The sequence below is a fragment of the Accipiter gentilis genome, chromosome 4 (assembly GCF_929443795.1).
Source record: "Accipiter gentilis chromosome 4, bAccGen1.1, whole genome shotgun sequence".
In the NCBI taxonomy this organism is placed as follows: domain Eukaryota; kingdom Metazoa; phylum Chordata; class Aves; order Accipitriformes; family Accipitridae; genus Astur; species Astur gentilis.
This window is the reverse complement of record NC_064883.1, coordinates 9807799-9828379: the sequence shown is the minus strand read 5'-3', so window position 1 is coordinate 9828379 and position 20581 is coordinate 9807799. Positions and strand designations below refer to the sequence as shown.

General features: G+C 35.7%; 2 protein-coding genes across 4 annotated transcripts in view; one reads left to right on the top strand and one right to left on the bottom strand.

The window, feature by feature from the left end:
* The window catches only part of TAX1BP1 (Tax1 binding protein 1), a 64515-nt gene extending 47751 nt beyond the window's left edge, over nucleotides 1-16764 (top strand). For both annotated transcript variants that reach the window (XM_049798730.1, XM_049798729.1), the window contains 5 exons: nucleotides 906-977; nucleotides 6793-6967; nucleotides 7334-7482; nucleotides 14801-14886; nucleotides 15548-16764. In XM_049798730.1, coding sequence (XP_049654687.1) covers nucleotides 906-977; nucleotides 6793-6967; nucleotides 7334-7482; nucleotides 14801-14886; nucleotides 15548-15749 — 684 coding nt within the window. In that variant the 3' untranslated portion in view covers nucleotides 15750-16764. The remainder of the gene's footprint in view (nucleotides 1-905; nucleotides 978-6792; nucleotides 6968-7333; nucleotides 7483-14800; nucleotides 14887-15547) is intronic.
* A 989-nt stretch (nucleotides 16765-17753) lies between these two features.
* Nucleotides 17754-20581, bottom strand: part of JAZF1 (JAZF zinc finger 1) — a 199660-nt gene continuing 196832 nt past the window's right edge. The window contains exon 5 of one of the 2 annotated variants that reach the window (XM_049798738.1): nucleotides 17754-20097. In XM_049798738.1, the coding sequence (XP_049654695.1) occupies nucleotides 19921-20097 (177 nt within the window). In that variant the 3' untranslated portion in view covers nucleotides 17754-19920. The remainder of the gene's footprint in view (nucleotides 20098-20581) is intronic. The other variant, XM_049798739.1, reaches the window with a different exon arrangement.

Here is a 20581-nt window from a genome sequence, read left to right as displayed (position 1 = left end):
ATTAGCAGTGATCAATTGCCATGCATGATTTAATGTAAAATAAGTTTGTTCTTAACTTCTCAACAGCAAGAGTAATAAATAATTGGTTCTAAAATTGAAAGCATTTTGACTGCAGTTCAAAAATCATTCAGGAGGGTGCAGGGGGTGGAGAAAAAGTGAGCTTTTCTTCCCAGTCAGTAGATTTCTTTCTGTTGACCTAAACTAGGAGAGGGAATTTCAGAATTGAAAAAACATTGATACATAACTGCGCAGAGCATTGAGCTTATATGCTAGAAAAACCAAGTGGAGTGGCAGTCTCCAGAGTAACCAGAATCCAAGTAAAACAGCCCTTTGTAGAGAAAGATTATTTAAATAATCATTTTGAAGCAAGGAGGAAGCCTGGCAGAATTGTGTAGTATGTCAGTTGCATCTCCTCCCAGAGGACCCAACACAAGGTAGGTGTTCGTGAAACAAATTTAGGTAGGAGGAGGTTTTGGTTCTCTCAGTTCTGTGGTGGGAGATAAGAGCTGGAGAGAAGTGAATGAAGTTACTGAAATGCCAGTGGAATCCTTCAGAAATAATGAGATGAGGCTTGCAAACCTTCAACTGTTTCTGGGCGGTGGTGTCCCTCCTGCCATTAGTATTACTGATACTACTTGTTTTTAACCCAGGATTTTATCATTTCACAACTGTTTTCTGAAAACCAGCAAGAAAAGGCTGCTAACATTCTGCTGTTATCCAGTAGATAAAACTTAGGGAGAATTGTTGGTTTTTATTTGTAGTAGTGCTAGATGTTACATGTAACTACAGTAGACAAAATGATTTCCATCTGAAAGATGAATTTAATCACTGAACTGTGTTTTCACAATATAACGTGCAGGGAAATAGTTTCTATTCACTAATACAGGAACCTTCTTTTCATATAGGTTCAGCTGGCAGAAAAAGAGAGACGAATAAAGGAACTGGCATCACAGTTGGAACTCTTTACCAGTGAGAAGGTATTGTCAGGATTCCTGTTAAATTTTATACATTAACACTTGTGAGGCTCTTTGGTTTGAGGAATTGCAGTTTATTTTTAAGTGAGAATTTGTTTACTCTTTAAACATACTTTTCCATATTTGAATGTTTTGCCAAAATGAAGTAGTATTTTAAATTAAAAGTTCTGTTAATAATAGTAATACATTTTTTAAAAAATGTATGACATAGTATACCAACTTGCCAAAACTGACTCAGCCTTTGAAAATAGTCATTTATTGTTCTGTAACAGTGTTCTACAATATTTTCTACATATAATCTAACAAAAATATTACAGTGTCAAAAATTATTTCTTTGTTCCTGTCTGGAATGATATTCCATCCAGGATCTAAAATAATTATTTCTGTTTGCAGATAGGGATTACTCTGTGTAAATTAATAATCTGAGATTGCAGCTAGCTACATGGTTCACAGAGCATAGGAATTCCTACCAGTTTTTGTCCTATATTCCTCTCTAATCTCAGCAACATCCCTGTTTTTCTGCAAGTTTTCAGTGGACTTCCGAACTCCTTCCTGCTTTACTCCTTTTATCTCCTAGTGAAAGAGGTTCAACCCTGTTGTTGATACCAGCTTAGTGCATGTGCTGCTTGGCCAAACAGAAAAGATTATTACTGAGTTCATGCTGCAGCCTTTCTGTCCTCTAAGGGAGCATCAGTTAACAAAACTTGCGGGAATTTAATTTCTTTGAGACAGACTTTCTCCCTGATACTTCCAGGAGTTACTGGCTGACAGGCAGCACAATTAGTAAACCTTACTCCCTTTGGTATCCTGGCATAAGACATGAATGGTACATACCTAGCTTGACAGTTTATTTTTTCCATCACTGGTTAGGATTATTTTTGCTTTTATCCAGTGTTGTCCTATAACTAGAGATGTAGACATTTTAGCAGTATAATCTCCACGTTTTTCATGATGTGTGCATACAACCAAATCCTTTTGACATCTGGAGTTCTCTTATTGACTGCTTGTAATAATAAGAGCAGCTTGACATGTGACAGTAGTGACTTCGGTAAACTACAACTGGAAAAATGTCTTTATCAGAAAAGAAAGATACACAAACAGTACTCTGATTTTTAAATACGTGACAGAAAATGGACTGCTACTTTCGAGAGTTCATTGTCTAATCAAATTCGTTAGCATTACTGTTAAACCAGACATTCTGAAATATTAATGTTAATGTTCTAATGTTGGAAGTACCTCTAAGTTATTATATGGCAATTAATCAAAGCTAGGTTTTAATGAAAAGTGAAATAATAAAATATCTTTATTACACTCAGATAGTATTGCATGATATTGTGGAAAAGTTAGGATTGTTTTCATTACTTAAAATCCAGTATGAACAGATACTTAGTAAAAACAGGAATTTGTGTACTGATAAATTGAAATTAAACTAATTTCAGATTAAGCTAGTTAAGTGTTTTGTAAAATTCTAGATTCTCAAGTAGTTGGTATTTAAATTATCTTTTTTTTTTTTTGAACCAAAGATGTAATTTTCAATAGATCTGTCTCTTTTTTCTAATTCAAAAGAAAGCAAAATAAAAGCTGAGTTTTGATGAATCTAGTTTAACTGGAGGGAGTAATTTTAAACACCACACAGAAGATGGAGAACAACTGTAGTAATAATGTATGGAGCTTATAAAAACTTGGAACTTTGTCTACCAAATCTATATTTCTTACAAAGAAGAATCAAAGTGCCTTGCTAGATAGGAACCATGATTTAAAAGGTTAAGCACAGTATAGTAAACAGCTTTTCAATTTATACGCCATTATCAGTGTTTGTTTATAAGTGTCACCAAATATTGCATGCTAAAAATGTTCATTTGCTGTGACTTCAAACCTATAAGTTTGGTTTCTATTTTACTTACACACTCACATAGACTTTGATTTTTCAAAAATTTTTAAAAATCAGTCTCTATACTAGCTATCCAACTTCTGGCTAAAGCTATTTTACAGCACCTTATTACAGTCACTTTGATCTACATTCTGTTTTAATCTTAGGTTATGCTAAAATTAAAGTATTAATGCCACTGCCTCCTATTTCTAAACTGCTTCCATATTGCAGAAGAAATTGATTTTAAAAAGGAAAATCTTAATTTCACTGATAATGAATAGTTCCTGCTTTGTATTGAGTAATGATGAATTATTTAGATTTTACACTCTCACTAAAACTTTAAGATGTAATCCTAACCATTTAACCCTAACAATTTCAATCATATGTGCAATTTAGTCTGTAAATCTTCAAGTAACACTAATGTAGTTTTATATCCTATCTATAGGAGCATATTTTACTTGGAGGGTGTCAGGCAGAAATTGTGTTGTCTAAAAGAAATTGTATTTTCTAAAAGAAAAATACTTTTTTCCTGTTTGAAAATGAGTTTATGATGTTGCTGTTGGAGTCTAAACTTTTTATGTCTGAAACCTGGTAGTACGTATATAACAGTAAATTTATAATTTCCATCTTTTTTCATTTGAGTGGTGTTTTGTTTTCAGAATAGTTATTGCTACTTGATTTTTGCATGTTTGTGTTCTAGAGTTTAGGCTGAAGTTTACCTGTTTTTAAGAAAAATATATTGACTTGTGCCTTTTAATAACTGAGACGTTTTACTTATGTAGTTAAATTGGTAGCTGAAGTCTTGGTTTTAAGTTTCAATTTAAAGTCTTTTGGCGAAAAGGCACACTTCAGTCTTTTGAAGTTTTTGTTAACATTACACTAGCAAATATTAAATATGAACCCAGAGAACCCAGAAGAAAGTGCTAACCAGAAAGAACAAAATGATTGGAAAGCCTATCTCTCTTAATCTCTATTTTTAAATGATTATTTTCATTTTTACTTCTCAGAATTTTTTGCTTTGTTCTGAATTGTAAATGGCATGTTCATTTTGGATATTCTTGGCATACATGCTCTCTCCCTTTAACCCATTTTAGTAAATGGAAGGATAAGAAAGACTTTTCTTTGGATAAATTACAGCTGATGCACCGCCTGTGTTTAAGTCACTTTAATTACTGTCTTTTAACATATATATTGGCTTACAGTTTTAACGGTTTATAAATTATAAAAACCCTTTAGTAGTTATTATCTTTATGGATTATATGCAAGAGTCTAGAATTTTAAGAATATCAATTTTTTTGAAGAGTTCTGTTTGAGCTTTTTCTGAAAGAAGTTCTGATACAAATATTTAAAGATCAGAATTAAATAAGGCCATTTAAGCCCCTCAATAAATTCAAAGATTTTATATTTTGGATGAAAACACTAAATTTTGAAGTAAGCTACACATAAACCCTTGCTAAACTGTAAATATATAAGATAAATGAGGTTATAAAGAAGGAGGAAGAAGGATGAATTAGACCACCTTTGCTCATTAAGTTCATAAAGGGCAAATTATTTTTCACAGGAAGTGTAATCTTTGAAATCTGTGTATGAAAACACAACTTCTTATGGATTTAAAATTTACTCACTTGTAATTAGACAGGTCCAGTTCTGTTCCATATGATGCTTGTAGTATAAATATTATTTGAAATAAGTAATCTAGTCTGGATTACCTTTGTGAAAAATAGCACTAATTTCTGTTTGTTAATATAAATAGAAAATACCAACCTTGAGTAATAGTTTTACTTCCTAGAATCTATTGTCTGAATTTTATCAAAGATAGTCAATTAGTCTAGCAGTTAATGCTGAATTTACATATATATTCATGGGCCTCTTCATGATTGCTACTGTTGTGACCACAATACCTAGGTTATAGTATAGAATGAAAGAGCAAATTGTCTTCAATCTGACCCATTTTTAAATTTATGTTATCCCAGTGTTTACCTAAATTCTGTTGGTGTAAAGTATCTGTAATGTGGTCTCCTCCAGCTGTCCATCAAGTTAAAAATCTTGCTTGGAATTTCAGTAGAATTCTCATACCTGCTGTAGCCTATTCTGGCCTTGATGGGAGAAACCTTTTCTCACTTGGTTTTCATTCAGAAGGTGGTGTAGGATACACAGCATTTTCCTAGCCCATTGTTTTGCCTGTCAGCCTCCGCTGCATTTATCAGGAGTTACTTGTTATGCTTTCAGGATCCTTTCCAGATCTTTCATGACCTACCATTGTCTAAATTCTTTCCTCCCTTATTCAAATATCTTTAATTGATCTGTAAGACCATGCTTCATCATTTTTCTGTTACGTTTTCAAATGTGCATACTTGTGCGCTTTTTTCCATGCTCTTTTGTTATGTTTTGGGGAGGGATTTGCCCTGAGTAACAATATTTTCTTCAGGGTGCTCCTGCAAACTAGCCTTTCCCTCACGCCCACTAAGTAGGTGACGACTTTATGCTCTTGATGCAGAAACCACTGCTTAACACATTGACCAGTCTCATTAATTTATTGTTTTCTTTTTTCCCCTCTCCCTTTGATTTACATTTAGATTGTAATTTTTTTTATAGAGTACAGTCTGTCTTTTTTGAATGTAAGAACAAAATGGTACTAACTGGATTAAGTCTGCTTTACAGTGTAGCTCAAAAGTGTTTTCATATCTTCAGTCATTGCAAGCCACAAACCACTTGTCAGCATTGTAGATATTATATTATTAATTAAAAAACCCCTAAACATTCCTTTTGTTTCTTTCTGCTCGCAAAAAGGAGAAACATGCAAAAATTTCAGTTGTGTTAGCAGTGACTAGGACAAGGAAGTTTTTGGCTATACTTGGTATAATGATAATAGAAATATTTTGACATAATGACAACTAAAAAACCCCTTCATAATTAATAAGTGGAACATGATCAGCAAACAGAATCACAAGCAAGGACAAAATTGTTTCAACTGGTTTAACACATTTCATCACACTTAAAAATCGATTTTTAAAGGAACTGAGAATGAGGAAAAGTAATGGATCTTTGCCTCTGTAGGTGTAGTTGTAGGTGAATGCATTGGATAGGATTTCTGGACTTGAACAAAATAATTCTATTCTAGTTTTAAACACAGCTACATCTAGCGCATCTGCAAATAATGTATGGAGCTTAACGTGCATACATGACTGTGCATGCAAGTAAGGGTAACTAAGGAAGTTACATGAGACTGCTTCTAAATTCTCTGTGCTGGTTTCTCTTCCTGTGTGTGTGCATGTGAAGGACATTGAGCAAAAGTTTGTTCTAACATTCTTTGTTTCCTACTGAAAGTGACACCCTTGAGCTCAGCTTAGCTAGTGTTAAGTTAAGCTTCATGTAGATCTACGTTCTGCTGTTAGATATTGGAAAGGATCCAGTGCAATGTACTTAATAGTTCTTAAAATACCTGCCACTCACAAATGCATAGGGAATTATGTCAAGTATGTATATACATGTACTTCACATACTAAAATGGTATATTCTTGAATGGTATGGTATCGTATGATATCAAAACAAGAATTATTTTATTTTTAATTGTAACTTTAAAAAACTTTTCTCACTGTGCATCATCTTCAGTTGTTATTGTTAATCCACCCATTCTTTACCTATTTAACTGATTTTTCTTCATTGTAAAAAGGATGCAGATATTTCTTGAAGAATGTGGCAGTTCTGTTTATGTAATTTGAATTAACTGATGATGGAACAAGAGAAAAAAATTTCTTTAAAATATCTTTGTATTTTCTTTCATTCATTGACTGTTTTTGGTATGTATGGTATATTTGGCACTAGATCAAGATGAAAGTGGGAAGGTTAGCAGATGTATTTTTAAAACAAATCTAAATATGTCATTAAAATTTCAGACTTTGCTAGGACTCTGTAGGTTAATTACATTTTAACCTTCGCATTATTTAGGAACTTGGAAGGACACCAGGAAATCAAGCGGGAAGGATGATGGAAGGACAGATTTCACAACAGACATTACATTTTCGCAACCCATATTCAGAGGAAAATGGACCAGTTCCTGCAGTGCCAAGCAGACTGCCAGTATTGCAGTATGGAAACCCTTATGCAATTCAGGAAAGAAGAGGTAAGTAAATTCCAAAATTCCAACACCACACCACCACCCCGCCCTCCCCCAGTATAATTTCTCTCTCTCACCCTTTCAAAGGCAATGGCTCATTTAATGCAGGTTAAGTACCAACAATCTGTATACTGGTGCACAGAGCCTTTATTGATTGATGAGAATCAATAAAGTGCCTTTATTTTACTGATGAGAATCAATAAAGTAAAGTTGCAAAGAAACAACTTTTGAAAGAGGTGATTTCTCTTCTGTTTTATATTATCTAAACCAAAAATGTGTTTAAGTCTTGATTTTTAAATGGGAGGTAGCACATCTGTAATCTCAAAACATGAACTCTACTGAACAAAGATGCTCTAATTAATTTTTCTTCAGATGGAGCAGATGGCGCTTTTAATCCTGATGAGATCCAAAGACCACCTGTTAGAACTTCCTTTTGGGAGCTAGAAGATGATGTAGTGTGTAGTCAGCCTTCACGCAATCTTAGCCGGCCTGATGGTTTAGAAGATCCTGAGGATAGCAATGCAAGTTACCTTTTTTATTATTTTTTTCCCTTGATATGTTTACTAATGAGTAATCGAGAGTTGCACATAGGTTTTCAGTATCTGATAAGCCTGATTTATTGTTATGTAAACCGGAATGGATTTTTCTTTTCCCTGAACAATGTTTTAGGAGAAAACTCTGCACATCAATTGAGGATAATATACTTGTTCCCGTAATCTCTTGAGTTACTGACAGCTTGGTTTTGGTATTAGGACAGTAGCTTCTTAATCTTTTTAAACATTAAAGTAGAAAAATCCAAGTAATCCCAACTCATTCTGATTTTTCTCTCCTATGTGGTAGAATGAGGGCCTAAAATGTAGCCATGCCTTACTCATTTTATAATTTGTATGTAGGAACTAAATTGTAACAGAACAGATAAAAAGTTAAAGGATTCTGATACCAGTATTTTCAGTTAAATGCAGAATGAAAATTTGCATTGTATTGTATACTTTATTCTAATGTATTAATCTTTTTTCTCTTTTGCAAATCTGCATTTATTAATTTCCATTTTGAATGTTTTTTGCTGTTAGACATATATTTGGAAGAGCTAATTGACTATTATCTAAAGCTGATTAAACTGAAAGTGACAGACTCTCACTGATTTCTTTTTTAGGGCCTTGTATGTTTTAAGTGGAAACTGGTTAGCTTTTCTTTTTAATACAGTTAACTTGCATGTTCTGGTAGAAAAAATGGTTTTAGTAAATGGGCTTCTGTAATAAACTGGACTGTATGTCTTCGTTTGAACAGGAACAAACTTATTACTCTTTATTATTCTAACTGCTCTTGCACCGTCAAAAATATTAAACCAGAAACACCTTTCTGCAAAGTATTGTGCTCTTTGCAAGTACAGTGGTATCATGACCTGTTTCTCATTTAGTCTAGTTTGCCACATTTAATTGCTATTAACCTTTGCAGAAACTGATCAGTGTTCAGACAGGCATGATTTCAGCCCTGGTGCTCAGCACCTATAATAGAGAGAAATGTATTTCTCCCTCCTACCTTTTGCCCCCAGTGTCCATTACTGTGAATAATTAGAGAAACTGTCAGAACTTTTGCAGCCTGTTCAAGATCTAGAATGTGAGCTTAATGCTGTTGCCCACCTTTACTTTACACTTTGCATATTTAATCTGATCATTCTTGACGTAGGTATTACATATGACAAGCTCTTATCTTCTTTAGTCATCTGCTTCAGTTTAATTAGCAGGGTGTTCTTTCTGATCTATGTGCTTTGCCCTCTTGCAAACCCAAGAGAAACAGTGCTAGAGTCTTGTGCTCATTTGCTGACATAACTTGGATTTTTGTAATGAGATGGAATATAACAGGCTTAAATAAAGTTCAACTTGAGAAAAGGTGCCTTTAAATCAAATAATTTGTATCTTTATCTTTTTACTTTCAAATGAGAATCAGTTGTTTGCTTTTCCCCCAAAATAGACTTTATGTGTAGTGTAGAAGTTTACATGGAAATCGGTAGTTGCAAGAATCTTTCTAGACACTTGGTAATATGCCAAAGATAAAACAATTCTAATGCAGTATTTAAAATATGAAACAGGGAAAAAGACCATATATGTAGGCAATTCATTATAAAGGAGAGCCTGTTGTTTGTGCAGAAGAAACAGCAAATATAAAATGATAACTATGATGAGATTACCATTTGTTGTATTTTTTTTAAAATAAGCTGTTTAAGATGTAGTTCTCTGCATTTTTAAACCATTAAGATGTGGAGCCTTTTGTTGGAGGAGGAGTCCCTCCCAGAAGAAAAAGATTGGTAGTCTTGCTACTTTGTTTAAAATATTACCATTGTATGGACTTCTGTCATTTTCCTCTCCACATTACTATTACTACATGTTATATTAGTTTAAGATCTTGAGGGTGTTCTAGTCACTTCCACCACTTCATGGCTGTTTTGGTGGTGGTTTACCTATGATAGTGTTGACTTTTGGAACTCTCAGGCCAGTTAAACGATTTCTGAGAGGGGTGAGCTGGTCTGTGTTAATCATGAGCATGCACACCATGGTGATTTTGTGTAGAATAGTTGACTTGCCATGAGTTCCTGCTGTCATCTACTCGGCACTAACTTTCCATTTGCTCATGCTCCCGTAATTGACCAAAATGTAATCATTTGGAGCAAATAAATTCTAGAAGCAGGCATGTATGGGAGAGATCCATAAACAAAACATACATATATTTTTAATACTAAAGTGTGAGTTTTAGAAATGTAGTCCTGATTACAGTTGGCAGTAAGCCCAGAATAACTGTCCTGAGACTCTTAAACAATGTTGTTAGTCACCATAGTTTTGTAGGGGATGGAGAGTGTAACTTTTGGCAACTGACAACCAGGTCAGGATATTTTTTGAGATGAATCCAAAATGGCCTTTCTTCTAGCAAAAAACCCTACTACACTTTATTAGACCCTGGCAGCCAATTACTATCTTTTGTATAGGATAGACATAAAAGGAGCAGTTGGCATCCAGATACCTCTTGGGAGACCAGACTGCTTGCAGAGAGGTAGAGAAACCTAAAAGAGTTTGTTTGATTTCACTCCTGCAGCAGAGCTGAATTACAGAAAGAAAATACATGTACTCTTCTTTCCAGTCTACCCTCACTATACGTTAGCGGTGTGTCCATTTATTGTTCAAAGCTTAGGATGGGTATCGGTTCACTTAACTGTTGCATGTTAAAATGATCTGTAGAAATCAGACAGGGATTGTTCAAGCCTGTGGGTTTTGTACAGTGTCACGTGGCTTTGTTTCAAATTTCTGTTTGGGAATCTTGGAACTGCTTACAGTTGTAATTATGAAAGCAGTACATGAGGCAAGATTGGTTAGTTTTACCAAAACAAGGTTAGTTGTGCTTGGTTTTGACAGTTAATGTCTGGCTTTCTCTTCTTGCTCTTCCAGTGACAAACCCCCCTCTTTCTTTTACTGTGCTTTATTGTATAATGCTATATTTATCTTTATGATTCCTATAATCTGTGGAAGTCATTGTGGTGATTTTAAAGAGTCAGAGTTACAGTCCAATGATAATAGTTAAGTCATGATGTTAAAGGCATCCTTTATAATAAGTTAACTTAATTATCCAAACTTCAGAATCAGAAGGCCTGGCACTTGTTATGCTACATGATCATGGTGCCAGCCCGTGGGTACGTGATATCAGACTCTTTTCGTAAGGCCATAAGGCCACGTATCAACTGTGTTACTGCAGGGCAACTGCAGGGCACTGTAGAGTTCTTGGACTAAGTATGTGCAGCCATGTCCCTAGTCATCAGTCTGGAGTGCAAGAAAGCTGCCTCTGGGTCTACATGAAGGGCAGATTAAACTCTCTCTTTTTCAAAATACAGAGTATGGGCTTCCGTCCAAATAACCTGGATGATGTGACCATGGGGTCTTGAGAGTAAGCTGATGCCTATGCTTAAAATACAGTATAGGCCAAGCCATTGAGGCTTGGCCTCCGGCAATTATTGTCAAACTCTTTCTGTGAAGCAGCTTCAACTATCCTTCTCATTTCAGCTTTTGAGTCTTCAGGGGATGGTTTGTTTTACCATGGGAGAATGACTGGTTTTTAAATGTCAGGCTGAAAAGCGTACATACATTCTTTATTCTTATAAATGATGTTATCATTGGTTATACTAGCTGGAAGAAACTGAGCACTAAGTGATTGTGAACCAAGATGAGTAAGATCTGTCTTCCCTTCGTATAGTTCTCTGTTTTACAGGGTACACTTCAGGAGTTTTGTCCATCTGAAATGACAGAAATAGACAGCTGTCAGAGTCCAGTACAATGGGACATTTTCTGTGTTTTCCAGAAGTCCCAAGTTACTACAGGGTAGTGCACGAGAGTTTTTAGTTATTGGTGATTGTATATTGTTCACTGTAACTTGTAATTAGAATAGCTGTGAAATAATCTCAGACTAAGATAAAGTTCTCATTGTTACTGTTTGACCATTCTTTTAAGTATACAGTAATCTCTGTAATATGCACTTTGAGGTATGCTCAATATAGATTTGCATTCTTATTGTTTGGGTTAAGCATAACAAAAGGTTAAGAACTGATCTTTTTTTATATACTTGGCCAAGAGCAAAAGTATACTGAAGAGACAGACCTTCTGTATCTTACCAGCGTAATATCAATACATATTTAGTATTGTCATTCTTACATGGTACACAGGTCAGAAGCTACTCTAAGGAACACACAGTATGATTTTTAGAATTAACTGAACTGGATCGTGAGAAATCTATATCCTTAGGACATACCAAACTTAATGTTATTTTGACATCAGAAAAGCCTTTTTCTTTCTTTTTTTTTAATTTATTTTAAACTGTTAATAACTTGCACTTGCCTTTTGTTGAAGCTAGTGTCTACAAGGCAGCAATGCAGGATAGTGCGTGTGCGCCAATGTAGAGGAAAGCATCATATTCCTCAAATCAGTTTTTCAAAAAGCAATGAGGAGGAATGTTTTATTGTTACACAGTAGGGTATCACACTTGCTAGAAGCTGAAAGAAAGGACAAAAGTTGTAAATTATTTTATCTTACCAGGTGACTAGCACTTGGGGGCAAAATACTGAACAAATAACTAAATTAACTAGAGTAAATAATGTGAAAAACCCACCCAAAACAAACTAAAAAAACCCTACTCAACCTATTAACGCTTTATAGAAGGTGGGCAGGCAGTGCTGATTTTTTAACAATAAATTTTAAAATGGCAAACCTTTGTAGAAATCAGTTTGCATTTTGTTGATTTTAATTAAAATCACTGGTTTCCCAAGGACTGTGGTAGTAGAGTAGAAATATGCATGTGGGGAAGCTGATGCTAAAGCAGTTTACTTCCGCTGACAGAGCTAATATAAATGGATGGAGGGCATTGGTAAGATCACTTCTACTTGAATAATGTGTTATAGGAACATATTTCATTTGCCATTCATTTGCCACATTTTAATCTTTGTGTAATGCATGCATAAAGACTGAGAGGCTTCCTTTTCTGATAGGGAAACTAAAATTTCTGTGGTATTCTAACATTTGTATGGAAGATGGATTCCTTCAGGAATGATGAGTTCTGTGTTCTGTTACAGTTGGGCATTCAGGTCAGTGGTTTCCTTTAGGTCTGTGTAAAGACTCTTTCTAAAAGTTGGGTTTTGTTGAATGCATTAATAATTTTGAATGGGAAAAGAGACCCATTTTTATCATAATTTACATAATTTAGGTTAATGCCCTTATATACAAAGTTAGTATTTAGCATTGGTAAATCCTGACTCCTGGGTCAACTAAAATTAATAACCCTTGATATAATGAATAACCTATGCATTTGTCATTGGGTCTGCTAATCTATCCTAAACAAAGCTTAACTTAGGGAATTTGAAGCTGAAGAGCCCTTTCACCAGAGAAGTACCTCATTCACCTTGTCATTTTTAACTAAGTATTAATAAGTGCTGTGATAAAAATGCACTGTGTTCAAGTAGTAACTGAATGACAAACAGTGAGGAATTATGAGAAAGTATTTTCTAGGGATTTAAATGTTAATTAGGCCTGTGTTTGTAGTGAGGCTATTTTTCTGAAGGAAGATGCACATTCATTTTCTCAGGTAAGTCCTGGTCTGCTTACAGTCTGGTATTCAGGAAATTTGTCATGGTTTTGGCACTACCTGTACCACTGTAGCACAAGAGTACTTTAAATAGCGTTTCTTCTTTAATACACACATCCTATCTCTTTTGTGACAAAAGGAACAAATAACATTTAAAAACCCATATGCCCTTTTTACTGCAGGTGCAAAGCAAGCTAGACTGGAAAATATGTCTGTTGCTAGCATCTGTCACAGTAAGCCCCACTATCTGCCTAATGGAAATGTTAAATGGTTGAAATTAAACAGCTGTTGTCAGGAGAAGAAAAATATTGAGGGAATCTTCCCTTCTTACTCTGTTTCCATTAACTCTTCATAAGGACAAAGTATGTTAGCTTAAAAATGAAATATGTTTGAATATACATATTAGTTATCTGTATAATACATACAGCATGTCTACTGTTATATATGGTCCCTTGCACATCCATTTTTGAAGATCAGCAAAATAATAATTCTTGCACGTAAGGCATGTTTGAGATGAAAAGGGAAGTGATGTAGGAGTTGGAGTTTCAAAAATCTTGCTGAATTTACCTGTATTCCCACCTTAAAATGAGTAGATTTTGTGCTGCATTATCTAATTGCAGAATGAAACCAAGATGCTGTATAATGAATGGTTTGATACTGCATAAAGAATGGGTTTACAAACACAGTTCTGATTTTCTTCCTTCTCCTTCAATTTATTTTCCTTCAGTGCTGTTTTCTTCCCCTAATTGCGTTTGCTTACATCACTGTGTTTATTTAGATCTTAATTTGTGATAGTATCATCATGGAATAAAAAAACCCGCCCCCAAACCCTCAAAACGTAAGTGCTCTGACCCCTTGCTTGTCAGAACGGAACTCTCAGAATCCAGTCACTGTAGGTATTCTTCTTTTTTCTGCTTGCGAATTTCCCATTGCAGGCAGATTTCTTCCTCCTTTTGTGAGCAGTGAGGAGCAGCGTATTCCCTAGAGGCTGACCTGCCTTCCTAACCTGATAGAAGCTCTGAGGCAAACCTGCTTGTCCATCAGCAGAGCGATCCTCATCAGTGCCTGCTGCAGCTATTTATGTGCTGTTAGTGTCCATGAAGGGAGAGCACAACTGACAGAGCTGATGAGAGGAAGCAGCCAAACAGGGCAATTTAGCTGATGTGCCTGACGGCAGCGTGAAATGTGTGACATGCTTGGCTGGTGAGAGCAGCATAGGCAGATCACTCAAAACTGACCGTTGGGGAGGCAAGCACGTGAATCAAAATCAATGTCTTTTTTTTCTCCTTGCTGAAATTTAAATTGACAGATTCTTAAAGTCTGACTTGACATTCTATTGTCTAGAATTTATTTTTGAGTTTTAGCTCTCGATAAAATGCTATTACAGTTTGCAGTCTGATGCCCTGCGTTCAGTTCAACACAGGTTTTTCTGTTCCGACTTAGCCCCTGGGGCGTTAACAGCGAGGTGACCTGCATTTCCTTAGTTACTGTGTTAGTAGAAGCATTCTAGCAGCATCGACACAGGTTTCTGCTCTAGGTATGTGATCAAAGGGCAGTCAGTGTTTAGCTTTTCATGTTCATTAACCATGTCTCTCTTGTACACTAATGTAAAACTTAGGCTGCAGGGATTATAAAATGAAGGGTCAAGTTCGTCCATGTTTATGCCTGATTACAAAGCAGCTGCTTCTAGTGGGTATTATTTAACATACTTCCTTTTTGTAATAGGATGATGACAACACTGTACCTTCTGCTCCTGATCCTCCAAGTCTTCTCTTGCATGAACGTGGAACAGGTTTCTGCTTTGATTCCAGGTAAATGTTACTTTTTATTGGTCTTTAATGGCATGGATAGGTTTCTATATAACTGGATTTTTTTCACTTGGGTGGGGGGTGGAGATGAAAAACTATTAAGCGTTTTCAATGCATGTTTGCTTTACAGTTAATGATCAGAGAATATGCTGTGAGACTGGGAAGACTATTTGTGCTATACCTTATTTTGGTGGAATTTGGACAATTTTTTTAGTAAATGAATGAATAACTTTTGGTTTTTTTCCCTTTCTTTCCAACTTAATTGTGAACTTAAGTTTAGAGCTTTTATAAAGTGTTATGTTTGCTAAGAGCAAGCATTTATGAGCAGAGTGAGTGGTTTCCCATGAAACTGCTTGGCCATTAAGACATTCAATAGATTTGTATTCGGTGGTAGCTGGAATTATGTCAAAATTATGTTGCTTTTAAAATGCCAGGTTATTTTGGAACTCCTCTGTAAAACTACTTTAACTGTATTGAGCACTTTCAGTGAAGACATTTAAATTAACTGTGCGATACTTGCTTAGATACAGTGTGTGCTCAAATTTAAGTTTGTAGTAAAGCTGTTAACAGTGGTGGCAGCAGGATCCTACTCTTCAATTTTCTCTTGCAGTAACACATTAAATAACTGTTTCCTCTTCTTCTTTCTTTGCACCTCCTCACGAAGCTTTGATGTGCACAAGAAATGCCCTCTTTGCGATGTGATGTTTCCACCTAACTATGATCAGAGCAAGTTTGAGGAACACGTTGAGAGCCACTGGAAGGTGTGCCCCATGTGCAGTGAGCAGTTCCCACCTGACTATGATCAGCAAGGGTTTGAGAGGCACGTGCAGACGCACTTTGATCAGAACGTATTAAATTTTGATTAATTACTTTTGTTTTGCAGTGTAGCTTAAAAAACCCCAACTTTGAGTAGTTCACCTATGGAACAAAAACAGTGCAGCTTTTCTGTAACAGTGCAAACTTCTGATTAAAAGCTAATGTAATGGGAGCCTTGATAAATTGTGGCTGTAAGCTGCTATTGGGTTATCCCCTCTCTCTATCTAACATTATACTAAAAAACGCCTCCCAAACCCCACCTTGTTGTGTATGTAGCTATTTATTCCCCTACTTAGTGGAATTTGTAAGGACACAGGAATGACTTAGCCTCAGAAAAAATGAGACCAGCTTCATGATGCTCTTCAGCTACGTAAAAAAAAAAAAAAAAAAAAAGCCACCAAAACAGCTGTGGTTTCTCTTGACCATGATAACTGAGGCATGATTAAAAAAATGTAATAAACAGATGTTTCTCCTAGCAAATTTGTGTAGTTTTTCAAGTAACAGTTAAATCAGAAAATTACATTACTTGCCCTATGAAAATATAGTTTTCTAGTACATTTCTGCAATGTAGATGCATGTACTGTGAGATTACATGCTTGCAACAAAAGGAATGGCAAATATGTCAGTCTTACATAGAGGATGTTTGCGTTAAGGGATAATGTTAAATTAAGTATGTTAAACCTTAAGGCAGTATTTTTGAGTTTAAAGAAACTGCTGTGCTTAAATGCCTAAAAATAATTGTTTAAAAAATAAAATCATTGCTCTTGCGTTGCAGTTGCATTCAGTAGAAAATATTGTTACATTTTCACAACGGTGAATTGTGTTCTTTTTTGGCTTAGGGCTTTTAAAACCGTCTGCATTTTAACTCTATGTATTTCTTTCCAGTAAGTAAAAACATGTGTGTATATCTAAACATTTTATATTTACTTTAACTGATTAAGTAAGTAAATTTTGCTTTCCACTTGTTGTACAGTAGTCTTGTTACATTAAAAGCAAAATTACTCATGGAATCAGTGGTCCTTTTTTTCCTGCTGCTCATTTTGAAATAAAAGTGTTTAGGCTTTACGTGCTTACAGTAAATGATGTTTCAGCTTCCTATGACAAAGAAACTGTTGCTCACATCTATTTATGTTCTTTGTTTGAGAGACAGAGTCTCAGGGATTAAGGTTTTGAGTAGCTTGTCTGGAGTTATCTTGTGAACATGTGCAATATCCTGCTCAATGCAGGATTTATTAAAAACTGCATGACATAGATAAATCGCAGTGTCTTGGGTAGCAGCTACTGTATCAGTCCTTGTGTTCCATTTTAAGTCTTAGATTTTTATTTTTTTTTTAAACTGTGAACTTCATGTCAAGAGATGGTCTGAGGTAAGGCATGGAAGTACTGACAAGAATATTTTGTAAATTTTTTTTCTTACCATAACTCAACAGCATATGAAAATGGTTAGAACAGGCTCTAAAACCAGTCTCACACAGGCAGGACAACCTCAGAACCTGACTGTGCCAAAGCAGTGACTTCTCTTAGGTGTGTGTGTGTGTGTATATCAGGGAATTACTGAAACAGTTTCCCTGTTAAATAGCCACTCTGAGACAGCCGCTTACACTAAGTTTGCTGGTACATGACAGAAGCCAAATACCTTTACCACAACCTCACCTGAATTACAGGTGTGATGATTTCTCCCTTCATGGTGATGGCCACTTCATTTATGAAAACCTTCAGAAGAAAGGTAACCCATATCCTACCATTAAAAGGGGGTTTCTGTAGCATCAGTCCAAATTTTATCTGGTGATGTTGAAAGGGAACAGCCTGTGAAATCTGAAGTCCTTTTGACTGCTTAAATCAAAATACTCACTTTTTTTTCCTCCAGGCTGTAGCATTCTGTGTAATTTTATGCATTAGCAGTGTAGTGCTTAAATTCCTTCAGGTGTTTATTGAATACAGAGTTTGATGATACCAAAGTAGAATGCAAAAATAAAAGACTGTATACAACCCAAGAACTAAACTCTTGAGGGTAGTAACAAGTAAAGAGCAGTTGTCTTGGGTCAGAGGCAGTTTATTTTAAATGTGATTTGATTTACATTTATAAGCAGCTTTCTTGACAGGAATTCTTTAAGTAAGTTGCCTTCAGTTCTAAAACAAACCTCTGTCACTTTCAAACTTAAAGTACTTTGTCCCCAACAAAACATATGAAAATATAATTTAAAGCACACTTTTCACAGACACAGTACAATACATTCACTATACACAGTATAACAAAATAGTCCCATCTTTACCTGTTTAATAATACTGTCACAATGAATAGGTAAATAGAAACTGGAATTTCATTTTTATAGTTCAAAGGAATTTACATGCAACAATGACGTTTTATGACTGTTTAGCTGTTGAATGAACTTACCCAGCCTGTAGTTTCTTGCACTAGGAGCAGAGCCAGAAGGTATTTGTTGGCCAGATCTGTTGCCAAAACCGCAGAAGGTGGGAAGCGGCCACCTGGGGCCCCTTGTGTACCAGTAACTCTCATGTCTGGATCATCCTCTAAACCTGGCTGACAGCACTGCACAAGGCAAGCGCTGTCACCTCTCCAGGATCTGAAAAAGTGGTGTTTCCTTTGAAATGCTTATTCATTAGGATGATTCCTAAGTGTTTTAATGGGACTCTTACTCTGCTGGAGAATAGGTAATTGTCATCCTTAGAAAGTTTTCCTTTAAAGCTTTGGAAAAAACCAGAGGGAAAGCTCATTCCTCCTTTATTTGAGCTTTCTTTTGCACTTCTGTAAAAGAACAGGAACCAAGCAAAGGTGGTTACTGTGTTTAACACAGTGAGCTCCTCCCTAACACCTCACCATGTGAGAAATGGTCCTGGGCTGGGGAGGGTGCCCACCTCCCCTCCTGGCCAGCTGAACTCCAAGAATAGCACTTGTGAGAGATGAACGCTCAAGGCAGGATGGTAAGCAACAAATGTTCAGGTATGGTCCAGACACGAAGCGCTCTCATGTTGGCTTTTGTTTTAAGTCAGTCTCTGACCACCTGCTGCAAGAAGCACTTAATCTTCAATAAGGCTCATATGTCATATTTCAGCAAAATGAATCGTAAAGCTAAACAGACACTTCCCAATGGAATGCAGTGACCTACAATGAGAAGCAAAAAAATGCACAAAGAAAAATCTCAAAATACAATGAATGTGAGGGAGAGGCATTAGAAACTCCCTTAGCACAAATAATGGACCTCCTTAAACCATGCGTAGAATTTTTAATTTTTATTTGCAACCACAGGCACATGCTCGTACAGTAGTTGCAAGAATTGGCAACACATAAAACATTAAATCTGTTGGCAATAGAGAACTACAAAGTGCTTTAAAACTTCATCTGAGATGAAGATAATTGTTTCTCACACACACATAAATTTGCACTTAAGTATTTCCAAGTGTCTTTCTCACAGATAGTTCAGGGGTAAATATTTAGTTGGACTGGGATATTGGTCCTCAAAAGTTTGATGGGCATGAACATAGTATGATGTCTTGTACAAAAAAAAAAAAAAAGTAGTAATTTCTAACACTAAAGTGATTGTTTACTAGTTTGAATGGCAAGATTTTCAGCATTCAAGAGGGAGAAAAAAAAGATTTGCAAGATAATATAAAATACAGCAAGCACACCTTTTTATGTATGTTATTTAAGTATGAAAATATTTTTAGCATATTATGTTAAACATTCTCTTATTTATATTTCCATTACCTAAAAGACTTGCTACTCCACTGATAACTCCATTATGTAAGGCATGTTAACTATAGTTTGACGAGGGTGGTATCGTTTTGGTTTTGCACACACATTGACAGATGCATTGAAAGTCTTCATCACATTACAATCTTGAAAGGATGTCAGTGCCAAGCTCTCCTCCTCTCACTCCTATTCAACACTTCAGTACAACTAAATACGCAACGCCCCCCTAATTTTTTTTTTTGTTGTTTTGGAGAAAAATGTTCTGAAGAACCTATAGCTTTTATAGCACCTTATCTCAAAGTAATGAAAATGGGTATGATGATTACATGTGCAAATGTACAAAATCATTAACTCTACAAAGATACATCATTCCAAAATTACAGAAAATTTTAAAGCATGCATTTTATTTTTTTTTAAAGGGTTGCTGAGTGCTTCCCCTGAAAAAGGTGGCTGTTCTCAAAATCAGCAACTGCTGGTGAGGATTTCTTGGCACATTTGTGACCAGCATGTTATTGCTGCATCTTCCTGATAATCTCAGCAGACACGGGGGGATGGAAATTGATTGTGTGGTGCCGCAGGCCCTGAGCTGTCTTGTAACTCTTTCCACAGCGACATTTGAATGGTTTGCGTACGCGGATTTGTGTTCTGTGGCCGTTCTTGGCGTGGTACTTTATACCGTTCACATTCTGTGAGTGAGAAAGTAAAATGTTAGTGGTCAAGTGGTCTGATAATGGCTTAGCTTTCAGTTAAAAAAACCAAAAATTGATTAATGTTGTGGGCAAAAATCACACAAATTGCTAGGAACTCCCACTAGGTGTTAGGCATGTGCTGTGTTTTCGAGATCCGAGGTGGGACAAGAAGGAGAATAATCTGTGCCGTTCTAACACATGGAACTTATCTACCTGGGTAATTCTGATTTTTATCTCCCACTGTATGGCACTTTCCAAAAAATGCTATTTCATGGGCTCACACATGGATGTTCTTTGCTTCCTGACATTTTTTCATAGAGCATTGACAAATTTTATTCAGAGGTTCATTTACAAGCAAACAAAGAATTGGGATGGGGACTTGAGTCACGCTTCTTCAAAAAGCTGAATCTTCCCCCATGGTGTGTTTGTTCTGGTTTGTGTCATTGTTTCTAGATATGTCTTTAGGCACCAGCAAATTCTG